The 24734-nt window shown below is 36.3% G+C and overlaps 1 protein-coding gene across 1 annotated transcript; it reads left to right on the top strand.

Moving 5' to 3' along the window:
* Window positions 1–673: 673 nt before the first annotated feature.
* Window positions 674–24583, top strand: LOC139960059 (uncharacterized). Its single transcript, XM_071958094.1, has 6 exons — window positions 674–897; window positions 2212–2347; window positions 3193–3273; window positions 14116–14206; window positions 17565–17699; window positions 20620–24583. The coding sequence occupies exons 2-6, from the start codon at window positions 2219–2221 to the stop codon at window positions 21570–21572; spliced, it is 1389 nt and encodes a 462-aa protein (XP_071814195.1). The 5' UTR covers window positions 674–897; window positions 2212–2218; the 3' UTR covers window positions 21573–24583.
* Window positions 24584–24734: the final 151 nt, after the last annotated feature.

Below are 24734 nucleotides of genomic sequence, written 5' to 3'. Positions count from 1 at the left end.
TATAGCAAGTTCAACGTACAATACTGTACTGTACCATTCATGAGCTGATCTAGCTCATTTTTCAGTTGGAGGTGGAGATTCTGGGGTGCCTGGCGGGCCTACACCACCACTGAAACTGTCTGACAATGGCCATTCATGATACCTGGGCCTATGCAGGATATTTTCCTTCAGTTTATCCAGGTTAACTCACGGGATGATCTAGCCCAATTTTGGGTCCCTTTCTTGTGGTCCCACGGACGACATCCACCAGAATGTGTCCGGCAGACGTCCATTTCGTTATATGGGCATGCACATTCATGGACCATTGATATATACACGAAAATTGGTTAACTTTCCAGCTATAAGCTGAACCCTCTGGCCTCCCACCTCATGACGCACAAACAGTGTACGCTAACTGTTTTCCTTCTGAGGTTGATTTCCACTCCAAAAGTTTATAAGTGGACCCCAGTCGTTGGGCTCCATCAGCCTGCAATCCCATTCCCCTCTCATTTGTGATGACCAATCTCACTGAGTCGTCGATTCACGGTTTTTGTGCGACAGGGAACTGCCAAGTAAATATGTCAAAATATTCATAAACACATTATCAAGCCACGGGAAACGTAACTTCCCTAGCCTTTTCCAGTTAAGAATATCAATGATACGTATTATGGTCAGCTTAATTACAATTTTGTAAAAGTTGTCCACATTGTGCACTGGTAAAGCACTGGGGTTGCATGCTCTATTTGGGTTGATCGCGAACTGAAATTGCTGAGAGGGGAGAACCGGAAAAGGGGCATGCGATCATCTATAGCCGTTCCTAAAAAAGGACATAAATGCTGAAGAAATTGCAAGGTTCTACTTAGTTTGTTGCATGGAATGAATCGACGGCCAAGAAATTCAGTAGTGAATTCAGCTCAGGTACGTGTAAATTTTGTGTACTGTACTGTAGTTTGCAATCGTTGACACGGATAAACAAATCACTGTAGCTTAGGCTACTGTTACACTTATTGTAGCCTAACCTTTCGAAAGCAATGTTTTTTTTTTCACGTTTACGCTTAATGAGATGAACCATACAGTCACATCTTGTTAACTATTCCGTAAGACACAATAGTTTGGCTTAGGCTTACCTTTAGTTTGTTTGTTAATCCATTAATCTATACGATAAACTAGCAGGTAAGAATGCCAGAACAGGTGATTTCTCCAAAAGACTGCCACTAAATTAGTAGCACTGGTACCAGTAGTACTATACTACTATTAGACAACTGCAAGTATCATAACAAATTTAGGATCTGATTTGCTGGAGTTAACATTGTCAGTAATGTAACCAATAGAACACTGAATGTATGTAATATTGCCAATTGATTCCTGACAGTATATCATCATCTATATTATATCCATGATTTATAAGAATGGCAATTTCTCTCAACTGTGCTTCCCCTACCCCACTCCTTTTACTTGGATTGATCACTTGTACAATGCTTGTTAAGTAATACTAGTCTGGGAATTATAGGCAAGAGTGCCATCCTAATTGAACCAATGATAGGGTACAACCTCCCTGTGTACAGAATTATTACAAAAGGTAATATATGTGTGGTTGAAGACATATATACAAGGAAAAGAGAACCCAATGGTCAACTTATATGATAGGATGCTGGCGATGATGAACTCACCCCAAAGCCAAGAAATCGTTTTAATTTGAGAGTTATCATAGTTGTGTGGTGCTGCCATCTGTTACCTTTGTGCCGCATTTAAGTTCCACTAGGTTAATTCAACCAAAATTTACTTTCCCAACGATCTGAATTGCTGTTAATTAAAACAATCCCAATACCAGCCCATATTGAAAGCAACAAAGATGATAATGCAAAAACATTAAAAACAAGCACATATGGCTTGATGATGTCATATTTAGACTTTTTCAAGTGTTATTCATAATTATGAAGTAACAGAACATGTTTTTATTGAGTTATTACAATTCATGAAACAATAGATTTACTGTAGCTCTGCATTGAGGAACTGAAATCATCATCAATTTAGCCTTAAAGGAGCTTTCTTGTGAATTTTAATAGTGTATATACATCGAATAGTGGATTAGACATAAAACATTACTAGTGGTAAAATTCTCTTTTTCCTTGGACAATGGTATATGAAGACTAAGATCTGTACCTAAAGAGATGCCTTCAGAGGTAAAGGCTCACTATGTTGGTTTCCCTGCTGCTTTAATTTTCAATTTAGCAATGAGATGAATCCTATCTTGAGGGCAGCAGCAAATGGTCTCAGCAGATCAAGGAGCGAAGGTCAAATCAGAATGGAAAAACAACGAGAGATTCAGAAGCAAAAACGGCGCCAGGAGAAGGAAAAGAGACGTGTTGTGAGTACATCCTACAGTACTAGCAACTTTATTCCTTTTCTGAATGCTGCATGGCCTTAACAAGCATTTCATGCAAATTAAGTTTCAAACAACATTGTACCAATATATGTGAGAAAATAGCAAAATTCTATTGATAAACCTGTACTGATTGCTCTGTAAAGAAATCTTCCCATCAGTAGACCTATATATATATATACTGGATAGATTTAAGACCACTTATTCTTACTTTGGGACACATTGTGATTTTGCCTGGAGGGTCACAGAAAAACCTTAAGAAGAAAGTTTTATGTTACAGTTTGAAAATATGGTCTAGAGGAATTGTTAGTTACTTAGTACTGGAAGAAGAGCATGTATTATACGCATCCCGGTGAGTTTTGCATGCAGTTCCTTCAATGATGCGTAAATTTTGAAATATTGCTAGTTGAAATTGTCACATTTTGTACCATAAAGTGAACTTGAAGCAAACAAGAGTGATGTCATAGTTACTCACTGACATCAAAAGCTCCTTTGAAATCCTATCCATGTGATGATCATGGATGAACACTAACACCTGCCTTTATCAGTCTATCTTTTTAAATGAGTTTTCAGAGACTTACAAGGCACTTTAGGCACGTCCATATTAACTCTTGAACCCTTGAACAGAAGCAACCTGACCTATTTCCCAATATGGAATGCCAAAAGGGCAGAAATTCGTTGTTGAGCACTGTCAGAGGACCCAAAGTAGTAGCATCGCATGTACAGTGGTCATTTTTTTGCCCTTTTCTCCTCGGTCTTCCACTTAAATTATGTACATTTGCATTATCCACATAACTATTACAATGCATGTTTTTATTCCTTCTGGCTAGGATGCTTTGGAAAGGGAGAAGAAGTGGATGGCTTTAGAGAAAGTTCCTGGCAAAAAAGAAGGTGGTTCTTCACATGAAGAGGTGAGTTGGTATTTGAAATTATTACTGTGATATTTACAGATAATCATGGTCTTAGGTGCCAATCACACCAGTGAGTATTGTGTTCTTCAATTGACCAATTTGAAATTTTGATTCCCTCTCCAGAAGGCAAATGGAATTAATGCGATGGTGTGTGCCTGGTGCATGTGTGTATGTATTTGACATCCTTGGCTTGTTGATAGGATATCTCAAAAAGTATGTGATGCCTTTAGTTTAACTTCATACTTCATGATATAAATGTGGTTGCATCTAAGTTTACTTGTACAAAATCCCACTTGTAGACTATAATACCCTATTACTCTATTATTAACTCTATTATTAAGTTCAAGAATCCAGATGATTTAAATAGATCAATGATCATATGAGGTCACCAGAGGTCAAAGTATGAACACCATGCAATGTAATAAAAAAGGTCTACATAAGTGCAAGAGCCCAGCTGAACATTTGGTCGATACTTGCAGAAAATCTGTGCAGCGTTACGGTAAATATCCTCATATGAAGTGTGACAAGGAAAATTAAGAAATCAATAAGTCATTTGGCTTTCTGAATAATTAACTGCAAGTACTGTGATATCCGGTAATACAGTGTAGCATGTCCTGTAGATTGTTTGGTAACAATGAAAGATGCTCTCTGTGCATTTGTTGTTGTTTGCCTGTTTTTTCAAGATTCTTGCCTGTTGTGTCTTGCTTGCATGTTTGTGTCCAGGGTTTGCTTACATTGTTTTTCCGTTGCCTGTTGTTTCCAGGAGAAAAGTGTTTGTTCATGATTCATGTACATGTGCACATATATTACAACATTAAAAACGAACAAACTCTTCCTTTAGATGATACAGTTGTATCATAGTAGTTTGATCAATATACTGTCTTTTCAGCTTGTTATTATCTCCACATGTACGTAATAATAATAATAATCCAGTTGGCAACTGCTCAGAAGTGCTGTAGGAGAAAGGTACACAGTAAAAATGGACTGGACATCCACTTGTGTATAATGTATATCACAATTAGTTTATAAATGTGGATAATGCATGGTTATTACAGCATGTGTACAGTAAACCCCTAGTTGTTTGAACATTACCGCAACAATTGACATGTTTAACACAGTGTTTGAAGACCTTTCAGTTTGTGAGAAAGTCACAGTTCTCTCGAGAATTCACCACCAAATATTGATAAATAATATTAAAATAGACTGAGAAATGGTACAAATGGTAAAAAAGAAAACCTCAAGATGTGTAAAAAAAAAAAAATTAAACAGGATTTACATCAGATTTTCGACTATTGTTTTGAATGAAAAGTAACTGCGTTGTTATCTTTGTGAACAGTAGCAGGAAATCGTCTGTCCCAACAAACACGCAATTACGTGAAAAATTCAAGGTATCCAACTCCTGGTTTTTGACGTTCAAAGTCTCAACTAACCTTTGTCATGTCTTAACCTCTACTGGAATTCTCTGTCACAACAAGTGAAAAGGTTTTGCCTTAGAGGATTATGTTTAGTGATTGTCTTGATAAGAAGTGCCTGAACATGTTATTTAATGCAGCCAGACAACTGTCACAGGACAAGTGCTAACTAGCGAGAAATTTGAACCCCTTAAATTGGCGTGGGGACTTGTCTGAAAGAGGATTTATGCTCTCATGTTAAAATTACTTTTTTTATCCTCTTGTAAGATTCATAGTAATCCTATGAGAGGTAAAACATGACAGATGACAGCCTCATTTAGAAAGAGACAGCTGCACTTAAAAGCAACATATTTTTTGCAGTGACTGTGTATTTTAATTACTATTTATGGTATTTGATTCATTATAATGATTTGTCCCATGCCAACGTGCAGACTCTCATAACAGTTGCAAGAAGAGAACAAGGCACTGGCACTTTTCTGCCAGTAGAAATTAATAACTTTAAACATGGCAAGTCAGTTAAATAGTCAGTGTGATTTCTGTAAATAAACATAAGCCCAGGGTTGACTGCCAATTATCGGCAAAATGTTATTGGGTTTTTCTCAAAAGCCTACAGGTGCAGTGTGTAAAGTAAATGATGTGTGTTGTAATTGAGGAAAATGCCATTGAGAACTTGATTTAAGTCAGTAGGTGATTTGTGCACTGGAAGTGTTTAGCTATAAGCTAACAATGTAAATTCTAAGCCTGGTTATTTATTATTTTTTAATTGATTTGATTTATTTTCCATTTTCATGCATATATTATATACAATGTTTACAGTGAAGAGACATGACAAGTAATAAGAATGAAGTAACTATAGAAGTTAAAAGTACCTCAAACTGTTTTGAAATTTCTAATTTACATTAATCATGTCACCGATTCATACCGATACAAAAATGCATTGCTGGATAATGGAAATGTTCCAGCTGAGTTCCATTGAAATGTGCAAAAAATCCGGCCGGATCTAAAGTTGTCAAATTCTGCTCTTTGTTACCATTTGAGGAGATGTTGGTAGCAACCTAACTTCTTTTACATTAAACATTTAAATTAATATATCAAGTAGCAAAGAAAGAAGAAGATAAATTTAACATAACAATTTCATTCAACACTTTAAGTACTTTACTATATATACTACTGTTAGGATATATCAAATTCTTTGAATAATAGAAGACAACAGCTGTAATGAAAGTGAAGCTTTCTGTGGTATTTACATTAAATGCACTTTAAATTGGCAATATTTTTTGTTGTTGTTATGATTTAATTAACTCAGATTGGCAAACTCCAGTCTGGCCAGATTTTTACTGGCCGGATTTTTGTGTCAGGTCTGGCCAAATCTGGTTCTTATTGGATCCAAAACTTTATTCCTGTACATCTCTACTCCTTTGTGCCAAGCACAAAAAAAAAAAAGGATTACAGTCTGTTTCTCAACTTGAGGTAGAGTAAGAGAATTTCCAACTTGCTTTCTTTATGTGATTCATATTCAATCATAATAAAAAAATTTTGTTTGTAGGTGATTCTCAAGTTCAGATGGATTCTTTTCCTTCCCAAGCTGTGGCTCGATAAAAGCAAGACAAAAATCTAGTGTAATAACTTTGGAAGAGAGCATCTCGGATTTTAGTCTTGAAAACTTATATTTGAGCCGGCTCAGAATTTCCTTTCCTGGGGGTTAACTTGACATGGTTTATTTGTTCCACTTTGAACACGAGCAGCGAGAGCGGCCTTCGTTTCTTCTCAGCTCTTGAAATATTCTGACCACAGCTGAGTGGCAATTTAAAGTGCATCAAGGTTTCAAGTGTTTTCCATGTTTACTCTAAACCTCCGTTAGCTAAGTGACGTTTTTTCTTAGTTGAGTCCCCGATACTTTTATGCCTTCGATAAATATTGTACAGTAAATGGTAACAAACCATGCCCAAAAGGATAAATTTGTCCATTATGGACTTTTTTTTTAATATCGAAAATTAGTGATATAAATCACCTGGAGATCATAATTATTCGTTGCCACCTCTCGGTTGTTGGTCAATCTTTCACCGTAAATCAATATTTGAGTAAAAGTGTGATAAACAAATTTTGTTTTCTTTCAATTTATGATTACATGCCAGAAATGATATGGACAGCGAAGTGAAAGTCGGTAATATTTTAATGAAAGGCCATCATGTTGTTGTTATTGCAAGATTTTAAAAATTTAAATTTAAAGCTTTCTGGGTGTCATTATGAGGTTTCTGCTTGGTGAGTTCTTCATTAGGTCATAATTAGAGGTTGTTGATGATTGTCACTTCTGTTTCATTTCCTAAAATCGGGAGGATTTTTATATGAAACCTTAGGTTATGTTCAATACTGAAGTTTTAGTTATAAATGCATGTATTCTATATTCTGTATATATTCTATATGTTGTTTATTTAAGAGCACCTGATTGCTTTTAAGTGAAACTTATAAACTGTATTTTTTTTTTGGGGGGGGGGGTTAGGTTTTGTTTCATGAATGCCAGTCACTTAAACTCATGGATACAAATTTTACTACAGTGTATGCTGCCATGTTTGTCTTCAGTTTCATGGAGAAAAAAAAACATTTTTTTACAGGGGAAGACTCAAAGCAAAACATGATGTACGTAAGTCTGTTATTGGCAAAGGGCAATATTTACCAAGAATGTCAACAAGTAATAGCATGTATCAAGATTTGAAGAGATGTATCAAGATTTGATGCTTCCCAAGTTGCCTGCAGTTATATATACACATTTTCGTGTTGCTTGCACCTATATCTGTCCTCAGAGAACTGATATGCATAAATTTTAGATCTATGCTATATCACCTTCTAAGAGAGATTGAAGCTATTTTCATAACTTTGGCATTTTTGTTTGTGCTTCACTTTTGTGAAGTTCTATCAGTCGTGAAAGTATCATTCTAACAGGGATGTGAATTTTTCAAATCATCTTTGAGAAGACACTTTTATTAAACTGAGCACTGCAGTAAAATAAATAAATTCAAGCTGAAGTTTTTATACAGCTGTTTTCCTTACAATTTTTTTGTAGTGAATAACCTTACTTCAATCGGTATGTTTTCAGTTGAAATGCTCAAGATTATTTTTCTTGTCTGTGTTTCTATGATGATGATTCTTACTTGTACAGTATATATCTACATTATGGCAATTGCCTTTGGGATCGTAAGTAACATGTCGTTTAATGCTGTAGAACATGTCATGATGTTGGTAATAAATGTCAAATTTGACAGACACATTCAGTTTCCTAAAAGTTTAATGCAACTTGGCAATGAGCTTCAGTTACTCATAGTGAGATTTGCTAATATTTTAAGTCCATTCATTATATGCTGCATTCATGAATATTCAACACTGTCTTGTTAATAATAATAAAAGTAATTTTCTTTGAAAACCCTTGAGACCTCCAACAGAACACTTAATGTAGAGCTCTGGTTGTGAGCCATTTCTAAAACTATGTACTGTACAGTAATAAAACTACATCTCACCCACAAAACAGTTGCTATGGTAATTTGTGATCAGTGTTGTCAGCCATTTTGTGAGACCTGAAATTTGTAGAAAGAGATGCCGATGGTTGCAATTATACTAATATATCATTTATGAATGTAGTGTAGTGAACCTCATAAAAGATTACATGGAAGTTATGTCAAGGTGAATACAGACCTGGAAATTCAGGATATTTACTGGTTAAATATCCTGTACCAGTGGATTTTGCTGTTTGCCAGTTACATAAAAGAAAAAGCAATTTGCATTTTTCCACCAGTAAAAAGTTACCAGTTAACAATTGTCGGTCATGATTGCCTTACCAGACAAAATCCCCATTTTTTACTGCTTATTGTCAACAAACATTATTGTGCTGAGCTCAAATAAGCCTGCATAGTGTTCAAACTGATATTTGTTGATAATCAGGCAAATTGCCAGTGATAAGCCAGTAGATTTATTAAGGATTTAACATGTAGCTAAAATAAAGAACATGTATTAGGTATTAATGCATTTGATAAGGCTGCTGATGCTGCAAAATTGTATGTGGAAATTCATGTACAGTATAGACTCAACTTCATAATTTTATTTATACAGGATCATAAGACTTGCATATATCCATCAACACAGTATCTTCATACTGGAGGAAGTGTACATAATTTGCATATAAGGTGCATCTCTAGGAGCAGAGACCTCATTTTTCATTAATTGTCATGCTAATTATCAGCAAGTCCTGCTGTATAAATAATATCTGTATTGTGGTAAAAGAACGGTAAGTAGTTCACCTGGTTTGTACCAAACATTTACGCCGGGCAGACCGGAGTGAAATAAGCATCCAGGTATTCACAAAATATTTGAGATGTCTGTCCATTCATTATTTAGTTGAGTGAAGCCTATTAGGATCCCTGGTCAGTTGGTGCATACATGATGACATTGAGAAGATTCACTTGTACATTTAAGTTTTATGAATAATAAAGAGGAGGAGTTTTGACACTCTGTCCTGACTAAAGATCAGAAAGATAAACTTGAAGCATGGTTTACTACAAATGACCTTGTTAAAAGATGATGAAAATTGCAAGCATAAAGTGTGGTTCAGAGGGTCTTGCATTGACATGTGTAGGATTGTTGAATTCTGCTCACAGTGAGATTAATGAAAGTCTATTGGAATTAGGGCTACTGTAATTTTAACATTTTCCATATATTTTCCATATCGTGTGAACTAATAGTTAACTGCAGAAACCACTAAACATTAACGAAAATGTGTCCATGCAGTGTAAGAAACTTCTGAATGCATCTTTGTACTGTATTGTCAGTTCAACTCATCAACAGGGGGTGTGTTGCAAACATATACTGATGCATGAAGGAAGCTCTTTATTTTATTTAAATTAGCTCTAAGGCAGCTTCAACTTGAGTCATTTAGTGCTGTAACTGTTGGTAGTACAGTTGGTTCACAGATTGGGGTGGGGTGGGGGGGGGGTGAGTGGGAGGGAGGGACGGTTTATGTTTTTTAATATGTCTGAATTTGTATACACTTTCACCTACTGCCATTGCCAACCCTACAGTATCACTAGTGCCACACAATAATAATTTCATCCTCTATTTTAATGACTACTAGACCTTTTCCATTGTACACAAATACTATTAGTACCTCAGGTAATGTATGTCCATTAATAGATAATTGATTCTGACAGTATGATGATGTATGTACTTTACCTTTTTTTTATTTTATTTTTTATGGCAGTGTTTAGGTTGTGATGGTTGCAACTTGCAATCAGTTGCTTGGTAACAGGATTGCCTTTTTTAGATTAGAATTTACAGAATACTGTGGAGTTAATGCAGTGTTTACGAATCTCACTGCACTTATAGCAGCTCTGTAATGTCCCAATGGTGGTAAAGTATGCATGCACACATATTTAGCTGCTCTTTCATAGAGAAGATCTAAAGTGATAATTTTCAAATTCATAAAACTGTTTCAGCCAAAGGTTTTGACAACATCTCGGACCTGAAGGGGTAACATATTATGCCGCTGTAAATCATCTGATGATAGAGTGTGGAAGTTATTCCTTGACAAACTCCCGTTCATCTCTATTAATTATGAAGCGAGACAAAAATACTTGAAAGCAATTTTTATTTTTCTCTAGGCTAAATTTTCTGTGCTCTTTTTCAAGTTTGTTCATAATTTTCCAGTCATTTTGCTATTGTTCATTTACTTGTAAAATGTTTTATTGTAATAAAACAGTTAACATTTGCAATATATGTCATTGCTAAAATGCTCAATCTCTGTGAGATGGCTTATTATTTTTTTTGCTACTGAAAATTTGAACACTAAGTTATTTTCTACCTGGTACTAGTACTCTATGGTAGTAGTAGTAGTAGAAGTAGTAGTAGTAGTAGTAGTAGTAGTAGTAGTAGTAGTAGTAGTAGTAGTAGTAGTAGTAGTAGTAGAGGAATGATATTATAACAACTTTGGAGAATGAATTTTGTTCAATTTGTTGCTTTATATATGTTTGATTTCTGATGTGATTATCTGGCCAACAGTACAGAGTTTAAATCATACATGTTTGTTTTGTTTTTTATACTCATTCTAAAGGATGAAGAAGAATGACTAGAAATTTGGATAAATGAGTATTTTTTTGGAACTAAATAATCTGTTCAGGAAGTCAAAAGTTGACAAATTTGCTCAGCTTACTTCAAAGTGGACATAATTTGTTGATTTAAATGCATTTTTCCAGCAAAAAGAATTCAGTTGAGTGGGAAGGGAGGAGGAGACGTGAAATGGAGGTGTGGGTGGGGGGGTGGGGAAGGGTTGTACTTACTTTTCTCCTGTCTCCATTCTCCAGGGTAAACATGCACTTTTGTCTTCTATGTACCTGACTAGAAATGTTTTCACTTAGCCCCCCCCAATATATCCCACTTTCGGGACACCACCCACTTTCTACCATTCAGAAGATAAATCACTCAGTGCTTACCCTCTAATTCCTCCTATCCTACAGTATGCCCCACAGGGCAGTTGCCCTCATTTTTGTGAACAGAATTATTTATTTTGATAGCAATGTCACCTAACCTCAAAATACTGACTTTTACTGTAACTCAATAGGCGGCCCATCATGCAAGCTGTACAGTATAAGAGACTCAGTTCTACTGACATAGTAATGGATCTACAGAAGATGAGTTATTACCAAAATGCCAAGGGTGACAGTTATTTTATATCCAGATGTGCTCATATTGATAACTTAAAATTAGTAGTAGTTAAGTACATTTAGTTTGGCTTCATTGATCTTCCTGTGAGAGAAATGGGTGCAAGTAGTTCAGTTCCATTAATAATTTCACTTCATAAATATATGATTACAAAATTCCAGTTAATTTATTAACTAAATTTTATCTTTACTAGATCAATTGCAATGCACCAATTTTCAAAATGATATTTTTGACTGTAAATTTATAGAAGTTTTTAATGTTATAGATCTGTACAGGGTTATAGCCATGCCGGCCGGCGGCGGCCGGTGGTAACTGCCACTCACGCCTGCCGGCCGGCATTGGAAGTGAATAAAAAGTCCACCGGCCGGCACAAAAAAATAGTAAAATGCTTGTGAAATACAACAAAAGTAACAAATTTATCTTTCCCTTGCCGTAAAACATGATAATAACGTCACCTTTTTCTGTTATTTACCAAAATACCCTCGACCCCCACCGGGGCGTTGCCCTGGACCCCACCAGGGGCCCTTAAGCGGGCCCCTGGACCCCCGGCTGTGAGATGCGAGAGCTTCGCTCGCTACGCTCTCGCAAATTTATTTAACCAGCACTCACAATCTCTTAGCTACAACCCTGGATCTGTAACTATCATTAAATAATCGAAAAGCTAAAAATTGTTTTTATCGTTGGTGTACAATTTATACACTTACAGTGTATTACATCAAGTCAGAGGACAGGCTCTGTATCATTTACAGCAATTTTTTTTTACAATTCCTTGCTACTCTATTGTTTATATGCAAGCTATACAACCATCTCTAAACTTAATATTACCTATAGATCATCAACGGGCAGCAGTGAAATGATACGATCTGCACAGTTTGTAAACATTGACACTAAAAAGGCTGCTGTGTATGTTCTGTCCCTCCTACATTGATTTTCTCTGTTGACATACAGTGTACATGTAAGTCTATGCACAAACTGGTATAAAACACACTAATGTAGTAGCAGTAGCACTCACAGTAATAGCAGTACAGCAGTTAGTACCTTTCAAAATGGTGCACATGAGACCAGTGATATCATTTCTAAGGAGAAGAGGTAACACTTTGTTCATCCAGGCAGACTGGTGTAATATTAAGTATACCGTACCTTCCTACAATAGGTACAGTAGTTCATTTTAATAGTCGTATGGCTGAGAAAAAACAGCAAGAAAAATATATGACCCCACTTCTCATGACCCATCTTCCATTCAATTCTACCACTTACAACATTGAAGAAGGTTCTTCACAGAGGACGTTCTGATCTGCACACATCTCCTCCATTGTTCATTTTTCAATACGGGTTTTCCGTTCCAAATCATTTTCATACAAATTGTAGCTCGGGTTGTCCTTCACAGCTTCATCAAGTGCGTCACAGTGTACGCTGGTTTTTTAATTTAAATATGGTAATTTTTTTTAGAATTAATTAACGATTTATAATCGTAATGTACTTTGTTTCAATATGAAGTTGTTCTATATACCGAGACAGTACATGTGGACTTGGATGTACGTAGAGTAGATGTATGTGTATTTTCAGTCTTCAAGTCATTTCTTTACCACTGTAGTGTATGCTTTCTGTATGGAGCTACAGTATACATGCCTTTAAGATGCTCAACTGATTGGGGATGTGACATCGCCTCTGTGTAATCATGACCAGTATGTGTGTACATGTGTCATGTGTGTGGAAATTGACAGATAATATAGTCAATACTGAAAAAAGGGGGGGTTTGGTAAATTGATTGTGGGCAAGATCAAAGCAAGTTAGCGGTAGAAGAGCTCTACAAATTATATGTAAAATGTTATGATTTCGTGATTGCATATTAAAGAGGGCTGTCTCAGTTTTTTCCCTTTATTTCTAAAGCTTCCAGATGCCTTGAATTTACTTCATTCCTCATCTCATACCTGTCTCCGAACTACCCTAGCCTTATAACTGGGAACATTCTTGCACTACCCCTTCACCTCCCCTCCCCTCCACCCAATTTCTCTAAGGTCATGTATCATTTAAAAGCCTGATGTGTACAGGAAAGGTGGCAGTTTTTTTTAAATGCAACTTCAATTCCCTCTGAGTTTGTGAGAAACATCATTGTCATGCTTGCATTTTTTGAGTATGAAATTATTTGTACCGTACGGACTGTTAATTTACTTGGGGTTAGACTTAAGTGTAGAGTAATCATTTGAGTCGTTTCTATGCTGTAGCTACAGTTCTGTCAAGTATCTAACGTTCGTTTTGACTTAATTTTGATTAATTATTCGATGCTTTTCAATATTAAAATACCACGCTACTGTAGGTCTTTGGCTTACTACAATAATACACAAGGTATGTTTGTGTACTGAAGTAAACATTACAATTTTGTGTTTAATTTTTATAATCCCTTATTTACATATTGTTTATATTAATATGAAGAAAGGAGGTGATGAAATGTTGCAAATCAAATATCAAGTACATATCCCCATGTTAAAGACCTTTTGAACAGGGATGTATATTGTTAATGTCAAATTTTTTGTCCATTTTGTGTCTCATATTTCTCATTGCCTGCTTCCTCTTCCACTGGAGGCTTTCTTGCTGTTCCATGAAGTTTCAAAAAAGGTCTCCCTCTGCCCCTTATCCACCCCTCCTCTCCCAATCCCCTATTAAATCTTTCTCCTCGGGGAAGAAATCTGAAACTATTTCCACTTTTCTTTTTTTTTCCACTTTTCAGTCTGCAGCTGAGAAATTCCAGAAGGAACTATGCTGGTGTATACAACAATTAGAGATGGGTCTTGCAAATATGAAGCCAAACCCAAAACAAGGTATGCTTCCAAAGCCTTCCAGTTATATTGATGGTCAAAGGGATGACCATTCAAACATCAAGCAGCCGTCGGTCAATGTGATGTACATTAACCTGATCTAACATGTAACATTACAAACAGATGCTCTGACTGTCAACATTGAGCTGGAGGAAAAAAATAAAAAGAGAGAGCCCTTAATAATAAAAATGTAGAAAATTGTTTGTTGTCATTGGTAAATGCTAAATACCATAAAGCATTTACACTGCTAGTACTGGTATACAATTAATATATATATTTTCTGAGGGCAAAGATTGATCGACTCAGGGCGTTAAGTTCATGATCAAAGTGTATTGCCCTTTACCCTTTATAGGTTGTATTTCTGTAGCACTTTAACTTAGAGGAAATGACCCTTTAATATATCTGAGGCTCGTCAGTTACAGTGACTGGACTACTTCAGAGAAGTCTAACCCACAGAGCGTTAGATCAGTTCTTCCAATGCAATACAAAGGTCAACAGAACAACATAAGAATTCATTTCCTCAAAGAATATATCTTACAATTCGTTTCAAAATTAGCAAGGACATGTAGTGTTGAATGTCATTCTAGGGTGCTCTATTTGTGGTTGTATACAATAACATAATAGAATGAGTTATTACAATTTTTAAAATAAAGGGATGAATCAGCTATATTTAGACCTGTACTAGAGAGCTGTCATTGTCAACTGAAGTTGGCTAATTTAAAGGAGCACTCCAGAGATAAAGTATGTTAAAGCTGAAGATATCAAGACATCTTGATTCTTGAATCTTTCTGGAATGGCTAGATTGATGAAACATTACAAGTTCTCATAATTATCTTCTTTCTCGGTCTATAACATATGAAGACCAAATATCTCGGTACAGTCCTCCCTGATCCAGAATAACGCCATTAGACATTCAAATTTATGCTGTTACCCATCGTTTCCGAGAGTGTGTACAGAAGGAAATCACTCTTAAGGGAGTTCTTGACGAGAAACTGAATTGCTCTTAAGCCTGCATTTACCTCCTTTTTTTTTCATATTTCGTTGTTTCTTTTAATCATTACATTTTCATGCGATTGCAGATAGTAAACTAACGGTAACGTCCTTGTTACATTAACTGTAGATTTCTCCTCATATGCTACTTTGAAAGTTTGATCGAGTTGTTGCCATGGTTACAGTATTTGCAATGTCAAGTGCAGTTACATGGATGAAAAAATATTCAAGCAACTAATGTGAGTTATATTTGTACCTGTCACTTACTGTACATTCATGCCTGGAGACTGGTTTGGGAAGCACAGTTTGTTGTCAATGTTGTGATAGAAAATTATAAATGCAAGAATCTGTGCGTTAAACATGCAGCAAGGTCAGTATTTAAACGTGCACTATGATGGCTCCCTCTATGGGAAGTTTAGGCGGAGCCTTGATCTGCTTCATGTGGATCAGTCCCTTTCTCTCAGGCCCTCTTCTTACCCTTCCCCCTGCCCCTCCCCTCCACTCCCCCTCCCCTCCCCTCCCCCTCCATCCAGTGTAGAGACTCACGTTAAATGTACTGTAAATTTATATTCCAAAAAGTGGGTGGGAGCAGCAAATACTGTATGACCATTTATGCTTCTGAAGAAACAGGGCAGTAATTAAGTTTACAGAAAAACTCACATTTTCATTTTCTCTTATTGGGCTTTTAATATACTGTGTGAGTCAACATCATCAAAATATCATTTAAATGGGGCTTGTGAACACGTTTTGGTGGTCATAGGCTTTTTATTTTGCATACACATGATGTTTTATTTAAATTCAATATGAAGTTATCAATACAGTAGTACTGCCATTGTTCAAAAAGTTTTATACATGAGGGATAGCAAAATGAGTATAAATTTTGTCCTGGGTACTAAACAGCCCTCAAAAGACAGGCTATTTGTGTACTGGCTTAATGCTAGTGGATCTTTCCATTTGCCTGTAGAAAAATATACACATGCGTTACTCTCTGGCAGTATGTCGGTGGACAATCGTCGACCCAAAACAATCGGAATGATTTCCGTAACTAACATACTGTATGCCCAGCTGTGCACTTCTTATTCAAAGTATTTTTGGGCTGCTCCCATAAGCTAGTACTGTACAATCACTGATATGTGGTGTGATTCAGCAACATGCCAGCACTTGGGAACCTTGATTTTTAGCCACTTTAAGTAGATATTTTAAGCACTCGCATTTGGCTAAAATTTGTGAAATTCTATGTCTGCAATTGTGTATGTCACTGTCACTTCATTACTTTACAATCAGTAAAACGACGACACAGATTTTTTTTTTTGATCTGTTTACAGTGTATCTTTGACTGCTTTCATTACTGTGGACTGCCTTTACTTTCTTCACTCGTACTACATACAGTATCCCTCTCGACAAGCACTCTGGTCTTAAGTTGCATTACTGTGAATAACTCATAGAAATATATAATTAGCTCATTATAGAAATATGGTGATAAGATTAGAGTTAGGTCTTCATATTTCCATGTCGTAGTACAGACTTTGTAAACTAAGCAATAAGCCATCAAGAGGAAGGGGCCCAGAGCCGGGGTGGTGGGGTGGCGGGGTGGTGGCATTGGTATAGATAGATCGATGTACAGTAGTCTTCTCTTTGGACTACGGCAACTTTGCATAAATTTCTTCAGATTGTATATATTGTATTGTCATCATTTTCAGTAAAGGAGAATTAAAAACCTAGGGTTTTACCTAATCTTGAAGTGCAGTCATTATTGAAAGGTACCATTGTGGCTGCTAATACATAGATCACATGAAAAATAATTGAAAAAATTCCTGAAAATTCTGGGAAATGTTTTTTCTGACTAGTTACGTATTTCACATATGTATGTTGTATGAATATTATTCTGTAGTTACACAGTATTTGTTCACTGCAAAACTGGCTCAGGGTTTGATTCTCCTTTAAAATTAAATTACAAATTTAAGATTTGGCTACAGGTTTCAGTTTTAGTATATATACAGTATCTCGTCTGCAAGACGACATGCATACAACAATTTATTCAAGCGAGCTCTCTCGGTACATGGAATTGACTGTAATTAGTGATGACAAATACAGTAAACCTCTGCCATATTAAGCAATCCATTCGGAGATTTGTAAATCATTTCGGGGGGCAAATAAAAATTAAGAATCTGCTGCCTTTTTGAACTGTTGAACCTCTCAAATGTGCCCTTAATCTTGGTAAAGATCTATTCTAGCCTTTCCTGTGAGGTCAAAGAAAATTAACACGTCCCATGGGTGAATTAAGGTGTCTGTCAGAGAGATATATCACTTACAAAGATCTTGTTTGATCCAGAGAAGATGTTTATAATTGTCATTCTTTCATCCCACGCAGCACAAGAGGTTGAGAGAGTACTCCGTACGCTGAAGTCGCCTAAGGCACCTATAGCCAAGAAACGTCAAGTGATGAGGGCGACCTTTGGTGACTATCGTAGCAAGATGTTACAGGAAGAAAAGAAGCATTTGGCCGGTGAGTCTTGGGAGGTTCTTAGATTATAACAGCAGTTTTAGTCCTCAGAAAATATTATGTTAAAGGATTATGATCTGACTCCTGTTATTTGTAGGAGCTTTCATTGCTGAGAAGTAAATTGCTGAAAAGAAAAGGTATTTACATCAGATTGAAAGGAAAGGCATACGGTTAAATTTGTGTTGTGTATTCAGTGAACTACTGTGCCATGATGCATTACTACAGCATGCTGCACTACTGCGCCATGTTGCTGTCATCTTTACCCAACTCGGGTGACATTTTAACTCTATTCACCCTCTACGGTAGCTTGCTATTTAACCCAGTGGAACGATGTAGAGCAATATGGAACATTGTTCAGCAAAGTAACAACATAACTGCAAGAACCAACTGGAGGCATTGTTTACAAAATTTAGTCTGCATTGTTATCAAAATTTAGAGGAAATGGAAGGTATATGAAGTATGCTCTGACAACCTGCCATAACATAATATAACATAACGTAACATTCAAATTAGGATCTTTTGCATAAATATATTAAGTATATCAATATTTAATGGCAGCCCATCAGGACTCTACAACCATTTGCATTCCCTGCATAGGCTTCTCTCTAATTACCATGCATTGATCCACCCATTTAGTATCATCCCTCCCTCCCCCCCCCCCCCACCTTCCAGCCTCCATCCCTTTGCTATCTTGTTCCAGAATTTTGTCACTCCATGAATATATCATGATGTTCGCACGATGATGTAAAGTGCAAACGTGATGGTTTACATATACAGTACCTTAGTGACAGCGTTCTGCATCCTGGTTACGCTGTGATTAATATAGGACGCCTCAGTCTTTCATCACCTTTGATGAGGTGACGCTTGTCAAGGAGAGGCGACCAAGAGTAGTTTCGGAGAATACAGGATGTAAACCTCTTTCTCATCATTAGTTTTTCAAAGGATTATAAAAGTGGAACTGAAAATAATTCACTTTGTGGTAACAAAATTCCCAGGTCAGGCTCTGTCACTGAAATGAGATATTCTCAAAAACTGTCCGAGAAAGCTTCAAAACTTTGTTCTTTAGGGAAATTCTTATCGCAGACAATGTAACCAACTCTTAAAAGAGAAAAAGAATTGACACAGTTTTCCATTCATATCTTGAGATATACGGCTGATTGAATGTAACCCATTTTGACTGGCTAAAGCAGGGGTTCCCTTAAACTGGGGTGCATGAACCCCCAGGGGGTGCGTGAGTCCATCCCAGGGGGTTCGTGAGACATTTCTGTAAGTCAAAACTAGAGTACTTTTTGTTGAACTAAAATCTGATATATCATATAATTTAGTATTAATGTACAAAAGTTGTACCTATCGACAAACACTTTTTTTTTTTGCAATTTACACTTTGAACTTGATCTTTTACGAAGCACTGTTATGCGTATTATAGTATAATAATGACTCAGATCATGTCTCGAAAAGTTGGGGGTTTGTGGACAACTCTGACATCCACAGGGGGTTCGTGGGGGGATAAAGTTAGGGAAACCCTGGGCTGAAGTCTTCTGTACCCTTAGGCAGTGGATCACAGTTTGTGGTCTGTCAGATGTTTTTTGATACTTCACTAGATGATCAACTTCTTGGTGATTTATCCTTGAAGTCAAAGATAATTGGGAATTTTTGCTACCTGTCAATGTTTTGTTTTCATATATTTAGAGATCCATCAAACTACCCTGTTTAGTAGAAATATTATTCTTCTCTATGGATTTATAAAAGGATTTAAATAAACTATCAAGAAAAAACAACATTTTGGCTGAGTCATTTACTTGGCTGTTGCCAAATGCCAAAAAAAAAAAAAACATCACCAGATTTAAAAAATTCATATCCTTGCCATATGAGGATGTTGTTTTGATGTAAAGATAGCTGCAAAATATCCAGCTTTTTTGATTAAACAAGCAACTTCCGCTATGGGAATATGCCTTTTTAATTTTTTTCAAATCCTTGACTGAACATTCATTTCAAGAAAAAACAAAACATTTTGGCTGAAATGACTTCATTCACTATATAACAGTATGGAGTGTCTACCCTTCTTATTAAAAGATGGGAGCTGATTTCTCACATACGCAGGCCAAACTCTTCTATCTGTAGCGTGAAGTTTGCCATTTAAAAAAACTGCTAAACGTACCAAATTTTGGAAGAAAGAGGATTTGTTTCAGTAGTGCCTTGTTTTTTTTGTTTACATGTGGGAAAAAAATGGATTTGTCGACAAAAGGCGACTATAACTAGTCTTGTGTCTCTCTGATCATTACTAGAGATTGAAAACGTATGAACTATGTAGAAGAACTAATGGCAAGTATATTGGATAGGAAAGTCAAATCATGTATAAAGAGCTAACTTTTTGGAGATTTCAAACAAAATGATTTTGTTCTAAAACTGTTTGATTCTTAAATCTGTATTGTTTGGTGGGGTCAGCAGGAAGAATTTTGGACAACAAGTTGGTGTCAAAGTGAAATTTGCAAGGTGGCATCTTGGAGGGGGGGGGGGGTGGTGAGGAAACAAAGGGGGTTAAACCCACCACACACTGGGAATACTAGTGATCATGGTCTAGTCTGGAAGGTGTCCTATTTTATACTTGAAAATTAACTTAAAATGCTTACAAAGCATGAGTACTATAGGACGGTTCAATCAAAATCTTTAAAATTGTGATAGCCATAATGCTTTGAAAACAATTGATAGTTTTAAAGAATTCCATATTTAAATTTGTAAAGGAAGGATCTGAAACAGAAGGAAAATAAGCTTTGGCTGAAATGTTTTGAAGGAAAATTCCTGTACACAAGACATCATTTCCAATTTGTTGTCGATCTTCAGTTATCGAAAAATATTGGAAACGAAATACTCTTAATGTTGTGAAACTCGGTAATATTGCGACCTTTATTTTCCATCTCGATAGCAATGGCAAGCAAGACGAACATCTGTAAGGTGGCGCCAAAAGTAATCAACCAAGCCACCTTCTTCAGAAAGTCATCTGGACTCGGTTTGCACCAGCGTTCGGTGAGCTCCCCGGCGGCTTACGCGCCGTCTCTATCCCCGACGGAGGAAGAGGCAGGAGGGGGAGGAGGGAAGGCGATAACAGGAGCAGTTTCCGTTGAACCTTCGGAAGAATACAAGGATAAACATAGGGAAATTGAGGGGGAGTCTAGTACAGCAGAGTCTGTGGATAATAAAATTATAAATGAGCAGCAAGATTCAGCGAATCATGCTGAGGAACACTGTCAAGTGCCGACCGCTGGGGAGGGAGGAGGAGGATCGGTTTCAATCGGTGAAAACGAGACGAGAAACTCTGAGGTCGCCGGGGATCACCAGCATCTTCTAGCATCAGTTGAGAGGGAATCGCCCACTCATAGCATAGTCAGTACCGTCAGCTCGGATTCCTTCAACCCACCTACCACGTCTTCATCTTCATCTCTCTCATCTCACGAACTCACCCCTTCCTCTCAGCCCCAGTCTTGCCAAACTTTCAGATTCGATTTTCAGATCGAAGAAGAGGAAAAGGGACAAGAAGGAGAGAAGGAAGTGGGTACGACAACGGAGAAGGACGAATCCGCAAAGAACCGAAGGAATGAAGATAACAAGGAGGTAGAGAAGGTGGTGGGGATGCCCCTCACGGAGGGAGGTAATTCCCCCGTCATCGAGGGCATCTCGGCGAAGGAAGGCAAAAAGAAGAGGCGGAACAGAAAGAAGAAGAAAAAGAAGGTGTCTGAACTCGTAGGAGAGGACAAGGAGAAAGAAGAAGGCGAAAATGATCAAGAAAATCAGAAAGAAAGTATGAATCCACAGGTGGAGTTGTCGTTAGGAGGAGGGGAGTTTAAATTTAACTTTGATGATAAGGTCGCAAAGTCTTGAAAAAGGAGCAACCTTTTCTGGTTGACTAAATTATTGATAGATGTCTCCTTGTGGTGACCTAATTGCAATCACTCATTGATGATTGTAGCAGCTTGCAATAGACTTGAAAGGTTGGCATTGAAGGAAGATGGCTGAGGTAGTTGCTAAAAATAGCATATATATTACACTTGATAGGGTGCAGACGAGGGGGGGGGGGGGTTGGGGGTCGGTTGGGACTGGTCACAAAGTACAAGTATGATATAAATTTCTTGGTATCATGTTAAGGATAAAGCATTCAGGGAAGGTTCTTTTTGAAAATGATTAATATCAAAATAATTTGTCAAGTAGTTAATGGCTTTATTTCAGTCCTAGAGGTGTAAATTGATAGGGAGTAAAGAGAGGTTAAATTAAATTAATAGGTTCTGTTGTCGCTTCTCCTCCAAGGGAAAACCAAGGGGAAAAAATGGAGAAAAAGAGTTATGGGGAAAGGGTCATGGCATTTGCTACTTTTGTGTACAATCTGTTTAGAAGTGAATTCATGTTTGTTGTATTTCCATTTCATTTGGCTTTGATAAAATGCTTGAAACGTTCCGGTTCCACTCAACTCACAAACAAACAGTACACTCTTATCTACTTTATATCTACTGAATATAGATAAAACATCAAAAACTCTGACGCATCTCAAAATGGCATGATTATGCTAATTTCCAACGGTACCTTTTAATGTCAGAAATTTCCATTGCTAGTTTGTAGCATAACAACAAAGTAACTAATACTGCAAAGTGTTCAAGCAAACAGTTGTTAGAAAAACATTTTTGATGTGAGTCAAACAGAATCATTACTTACCTTGCTTACTAATTAATGTAACTTGTTTGATGAAACTCTTGAATTCAAGAGTATCTTAAGTTTACAGGCTTATATTCAACAATTAGGGAATAACTTATTTTTCGAATAACAAATTTTAAGGGTGCTTTATAGTACAAGTATGGCTTCAACTTCTTGCTTGTAAGTGTAGGTAGTAACACTCTGAAAGATCCATGCATTGCACTTATGCATTTATAAGTAAAAGTCACAACTTGCAGAAAAAAAGGCAAAAACCAGAAATTGATACTTTTGGTCCCAGTTTTAAAAGTACTTAATATTGCATTGTTGGTTTTGCAAACCTCTGACTTTTATGTGTACAGTAACATGACTTTCTTTGTTCCTGGTAGATTGCAGTGGACTATAAAAGTAACTTACCCTTAATATGTTTATAAAAGACTTTAAAATTAGCTGTCTAGACTATTTTTGATATGTGTTCAATATCCTATTACATTGTCACTTAAAGCACATGTTAGATCAGCCTATCAGTGTGCCTAGTAAGTGTCATGTGACATTTGCTATGGCCATCTAGAGTCTTCTCTAGACTATTTTAGATATACTGTATGTTCAATATCCTCTTACTCTGTAACTTAAAGCACATGTTAGATCAGCCAATCAGTGTGCTTAGTATGTGTCACGTGACATTCGGTATGGCCATCTAGAGACCTCTCCAGACTATATTAGATATATGTTCAATTTACCCTAAATTACCTTAATTAAGCCATATATATATATTTATATTTATATATATATATATATATATATATATATATACACATATATATATATATATATATCATTATTCTTATTCACTTTATCCAGGTAGTTAATTCGTCGGTGGCGTGAAGAATCGTTTTTGTATATTACTCGTCAAGATAAGGGGTTGAGTTTTGACTCCCAATTTATTAATTTTCATGTTCCTCATTACCTCAGATATTCATTTCATTCAATCCTTTGCCAACCTTTTTAAATATATTTAGGGTGTTGTTTGTTTGTTGTAAACCATGTTTTGGAAAGAAAAATTTCGTCTCCTTTTCCTTACAGTTTACTGTTAAAAATTGGATGCAATTTATTACAGCAATACTTGGCATAAAATCCAATCCCTTTTCCTATTATATTTATATTTCAGTTGCAGTGTTTGTTTATAACTGCAACTTAAATCTTTGTGTCATAAAACTTTACAAAATCAGTTTGATATTTCTGCATTGTAAGGTGTAGTGGGTTGTCTGGATCAGTTTGTTGTTCAGTTTATTTAAATATCAATATGACTATAATTGTGAGAGCATGTTTCTTGTTTTTGGCTTCTTTTTTTTTAATGCTTATAGGAGATTTTCAAGATAACTTTAGATGAATGCCTTGTTTCTAAGCTGTTTATTTTGCCGTCAAAAAATTAATTATAAAAAGATTAAGGAATTGTCTGCCCTTTGTTTTCTTGTTCAGTCACAGTTACATTCAGAAGTAAGGTACGGATGTCTTTGTATCGTGCTCAAGTCATAATATCTGTACTCCTCCCACATTCACAGTGTGATCTGTTGCTCTATGCACATCGTTATCATTATTGATGGAACATTATGTATGTGAGCATAAAATCGATCCTTTGGTCTTCTGTTTTGATGACATACTCCAAATATTGCACACTAGGTGATAATGATTTTTTTCCACTCTTTGCTAACGTTTTGTTATGTTTAAGAACTGTCCTTTCATTGCTTCCATTCTTTCAATGACTATAATCACAGTTGATAATCTACAGACTGTGTACAGATTCTTCAGTTCGTAGCATTGCTTCTGTGTGATAGGACGGTAAATGTTGCCCTATAGCCTAACGAATTTAATTTTACCACGCTTGCAACCTAGTGTTAAGCATACAGTAGCTCATAATTTCAAGATGATTTCAAATGTTATGTTGTGTTCTTTTGGTAATAACGGACGGATGGTCATACTTTGATAGATTTATGAATAGTTTTAAAGTCATGAAAAGGATGGCCCCCATGGAGGTCGAATGTTCCTATCTTTGTAAAGCGAATTTTGTTGTATTGGATGAAAACCTTCTACAGCGTTTTCATTATTTTCATGAAGTCAGTTTCACTTGAACAATGTAGTATATGTTACTATTATAGTAAAATATGATACAGTTATAAAGAGAATAAATCGTATTGCATATATCCAAATTACAGACATTCGTTTTGTTTTAATTATATTCTACTATATTTCCGGTTGGAAAGAATGACAGATATCGAAGACTATTACAAGTACTGGAAATGATTACGAAAGTTAGCAGTTAAGTTCAGTTTGTAAAGCTATGGTCATATCAAAATACGAAAA

This window comes from Apostichopus japonicus, chromosome 19 (genome assembly GCF_037975245.1).
Source record: "Apostichopus japonicus isolate 1M-3 chromosome 19, ASM3797524v1, whole genome shotgun sequence".
Classification (NCBI taxonomy): Eukaryota; Metazoa; Echinodermata; class Holothuroidea; order Aspidochirotida; family Stichopodidae; genus Apostichopus; species Apostichopus japonicus.
The sequence above is the reverse complement of the archived record's forward strand: the minus strand, read 5'-3'. Positions and strand labels throughout refer to the sequence as shown.

Excerpts from the sequence above, each read along its gene's own strand:
- LOC139960059 (XM_071958094.1), top strand. The coding sequence starts at position 2,219 with ATGAATCCTATCTTGAGGGCAGCAGCAAATGGTCTCAGCAGATCAAGG. Across the intron at positions 2,348-3,192 it reads AGAAGGAAAAGAGACGTGTT|GATGCTTTGGAAAGGGAGAA; the intron begins GTGAGTACATCC and ends CCTTCTGGCTAG. Across the intron at positions 17,700-20,619 it reads AGAAAAGAAGCATTTGGCCG|CAATGGCAAGCAAGACGAAC; the intron begins GTGAGTCTTGGG and ends CCATCTCGATAG.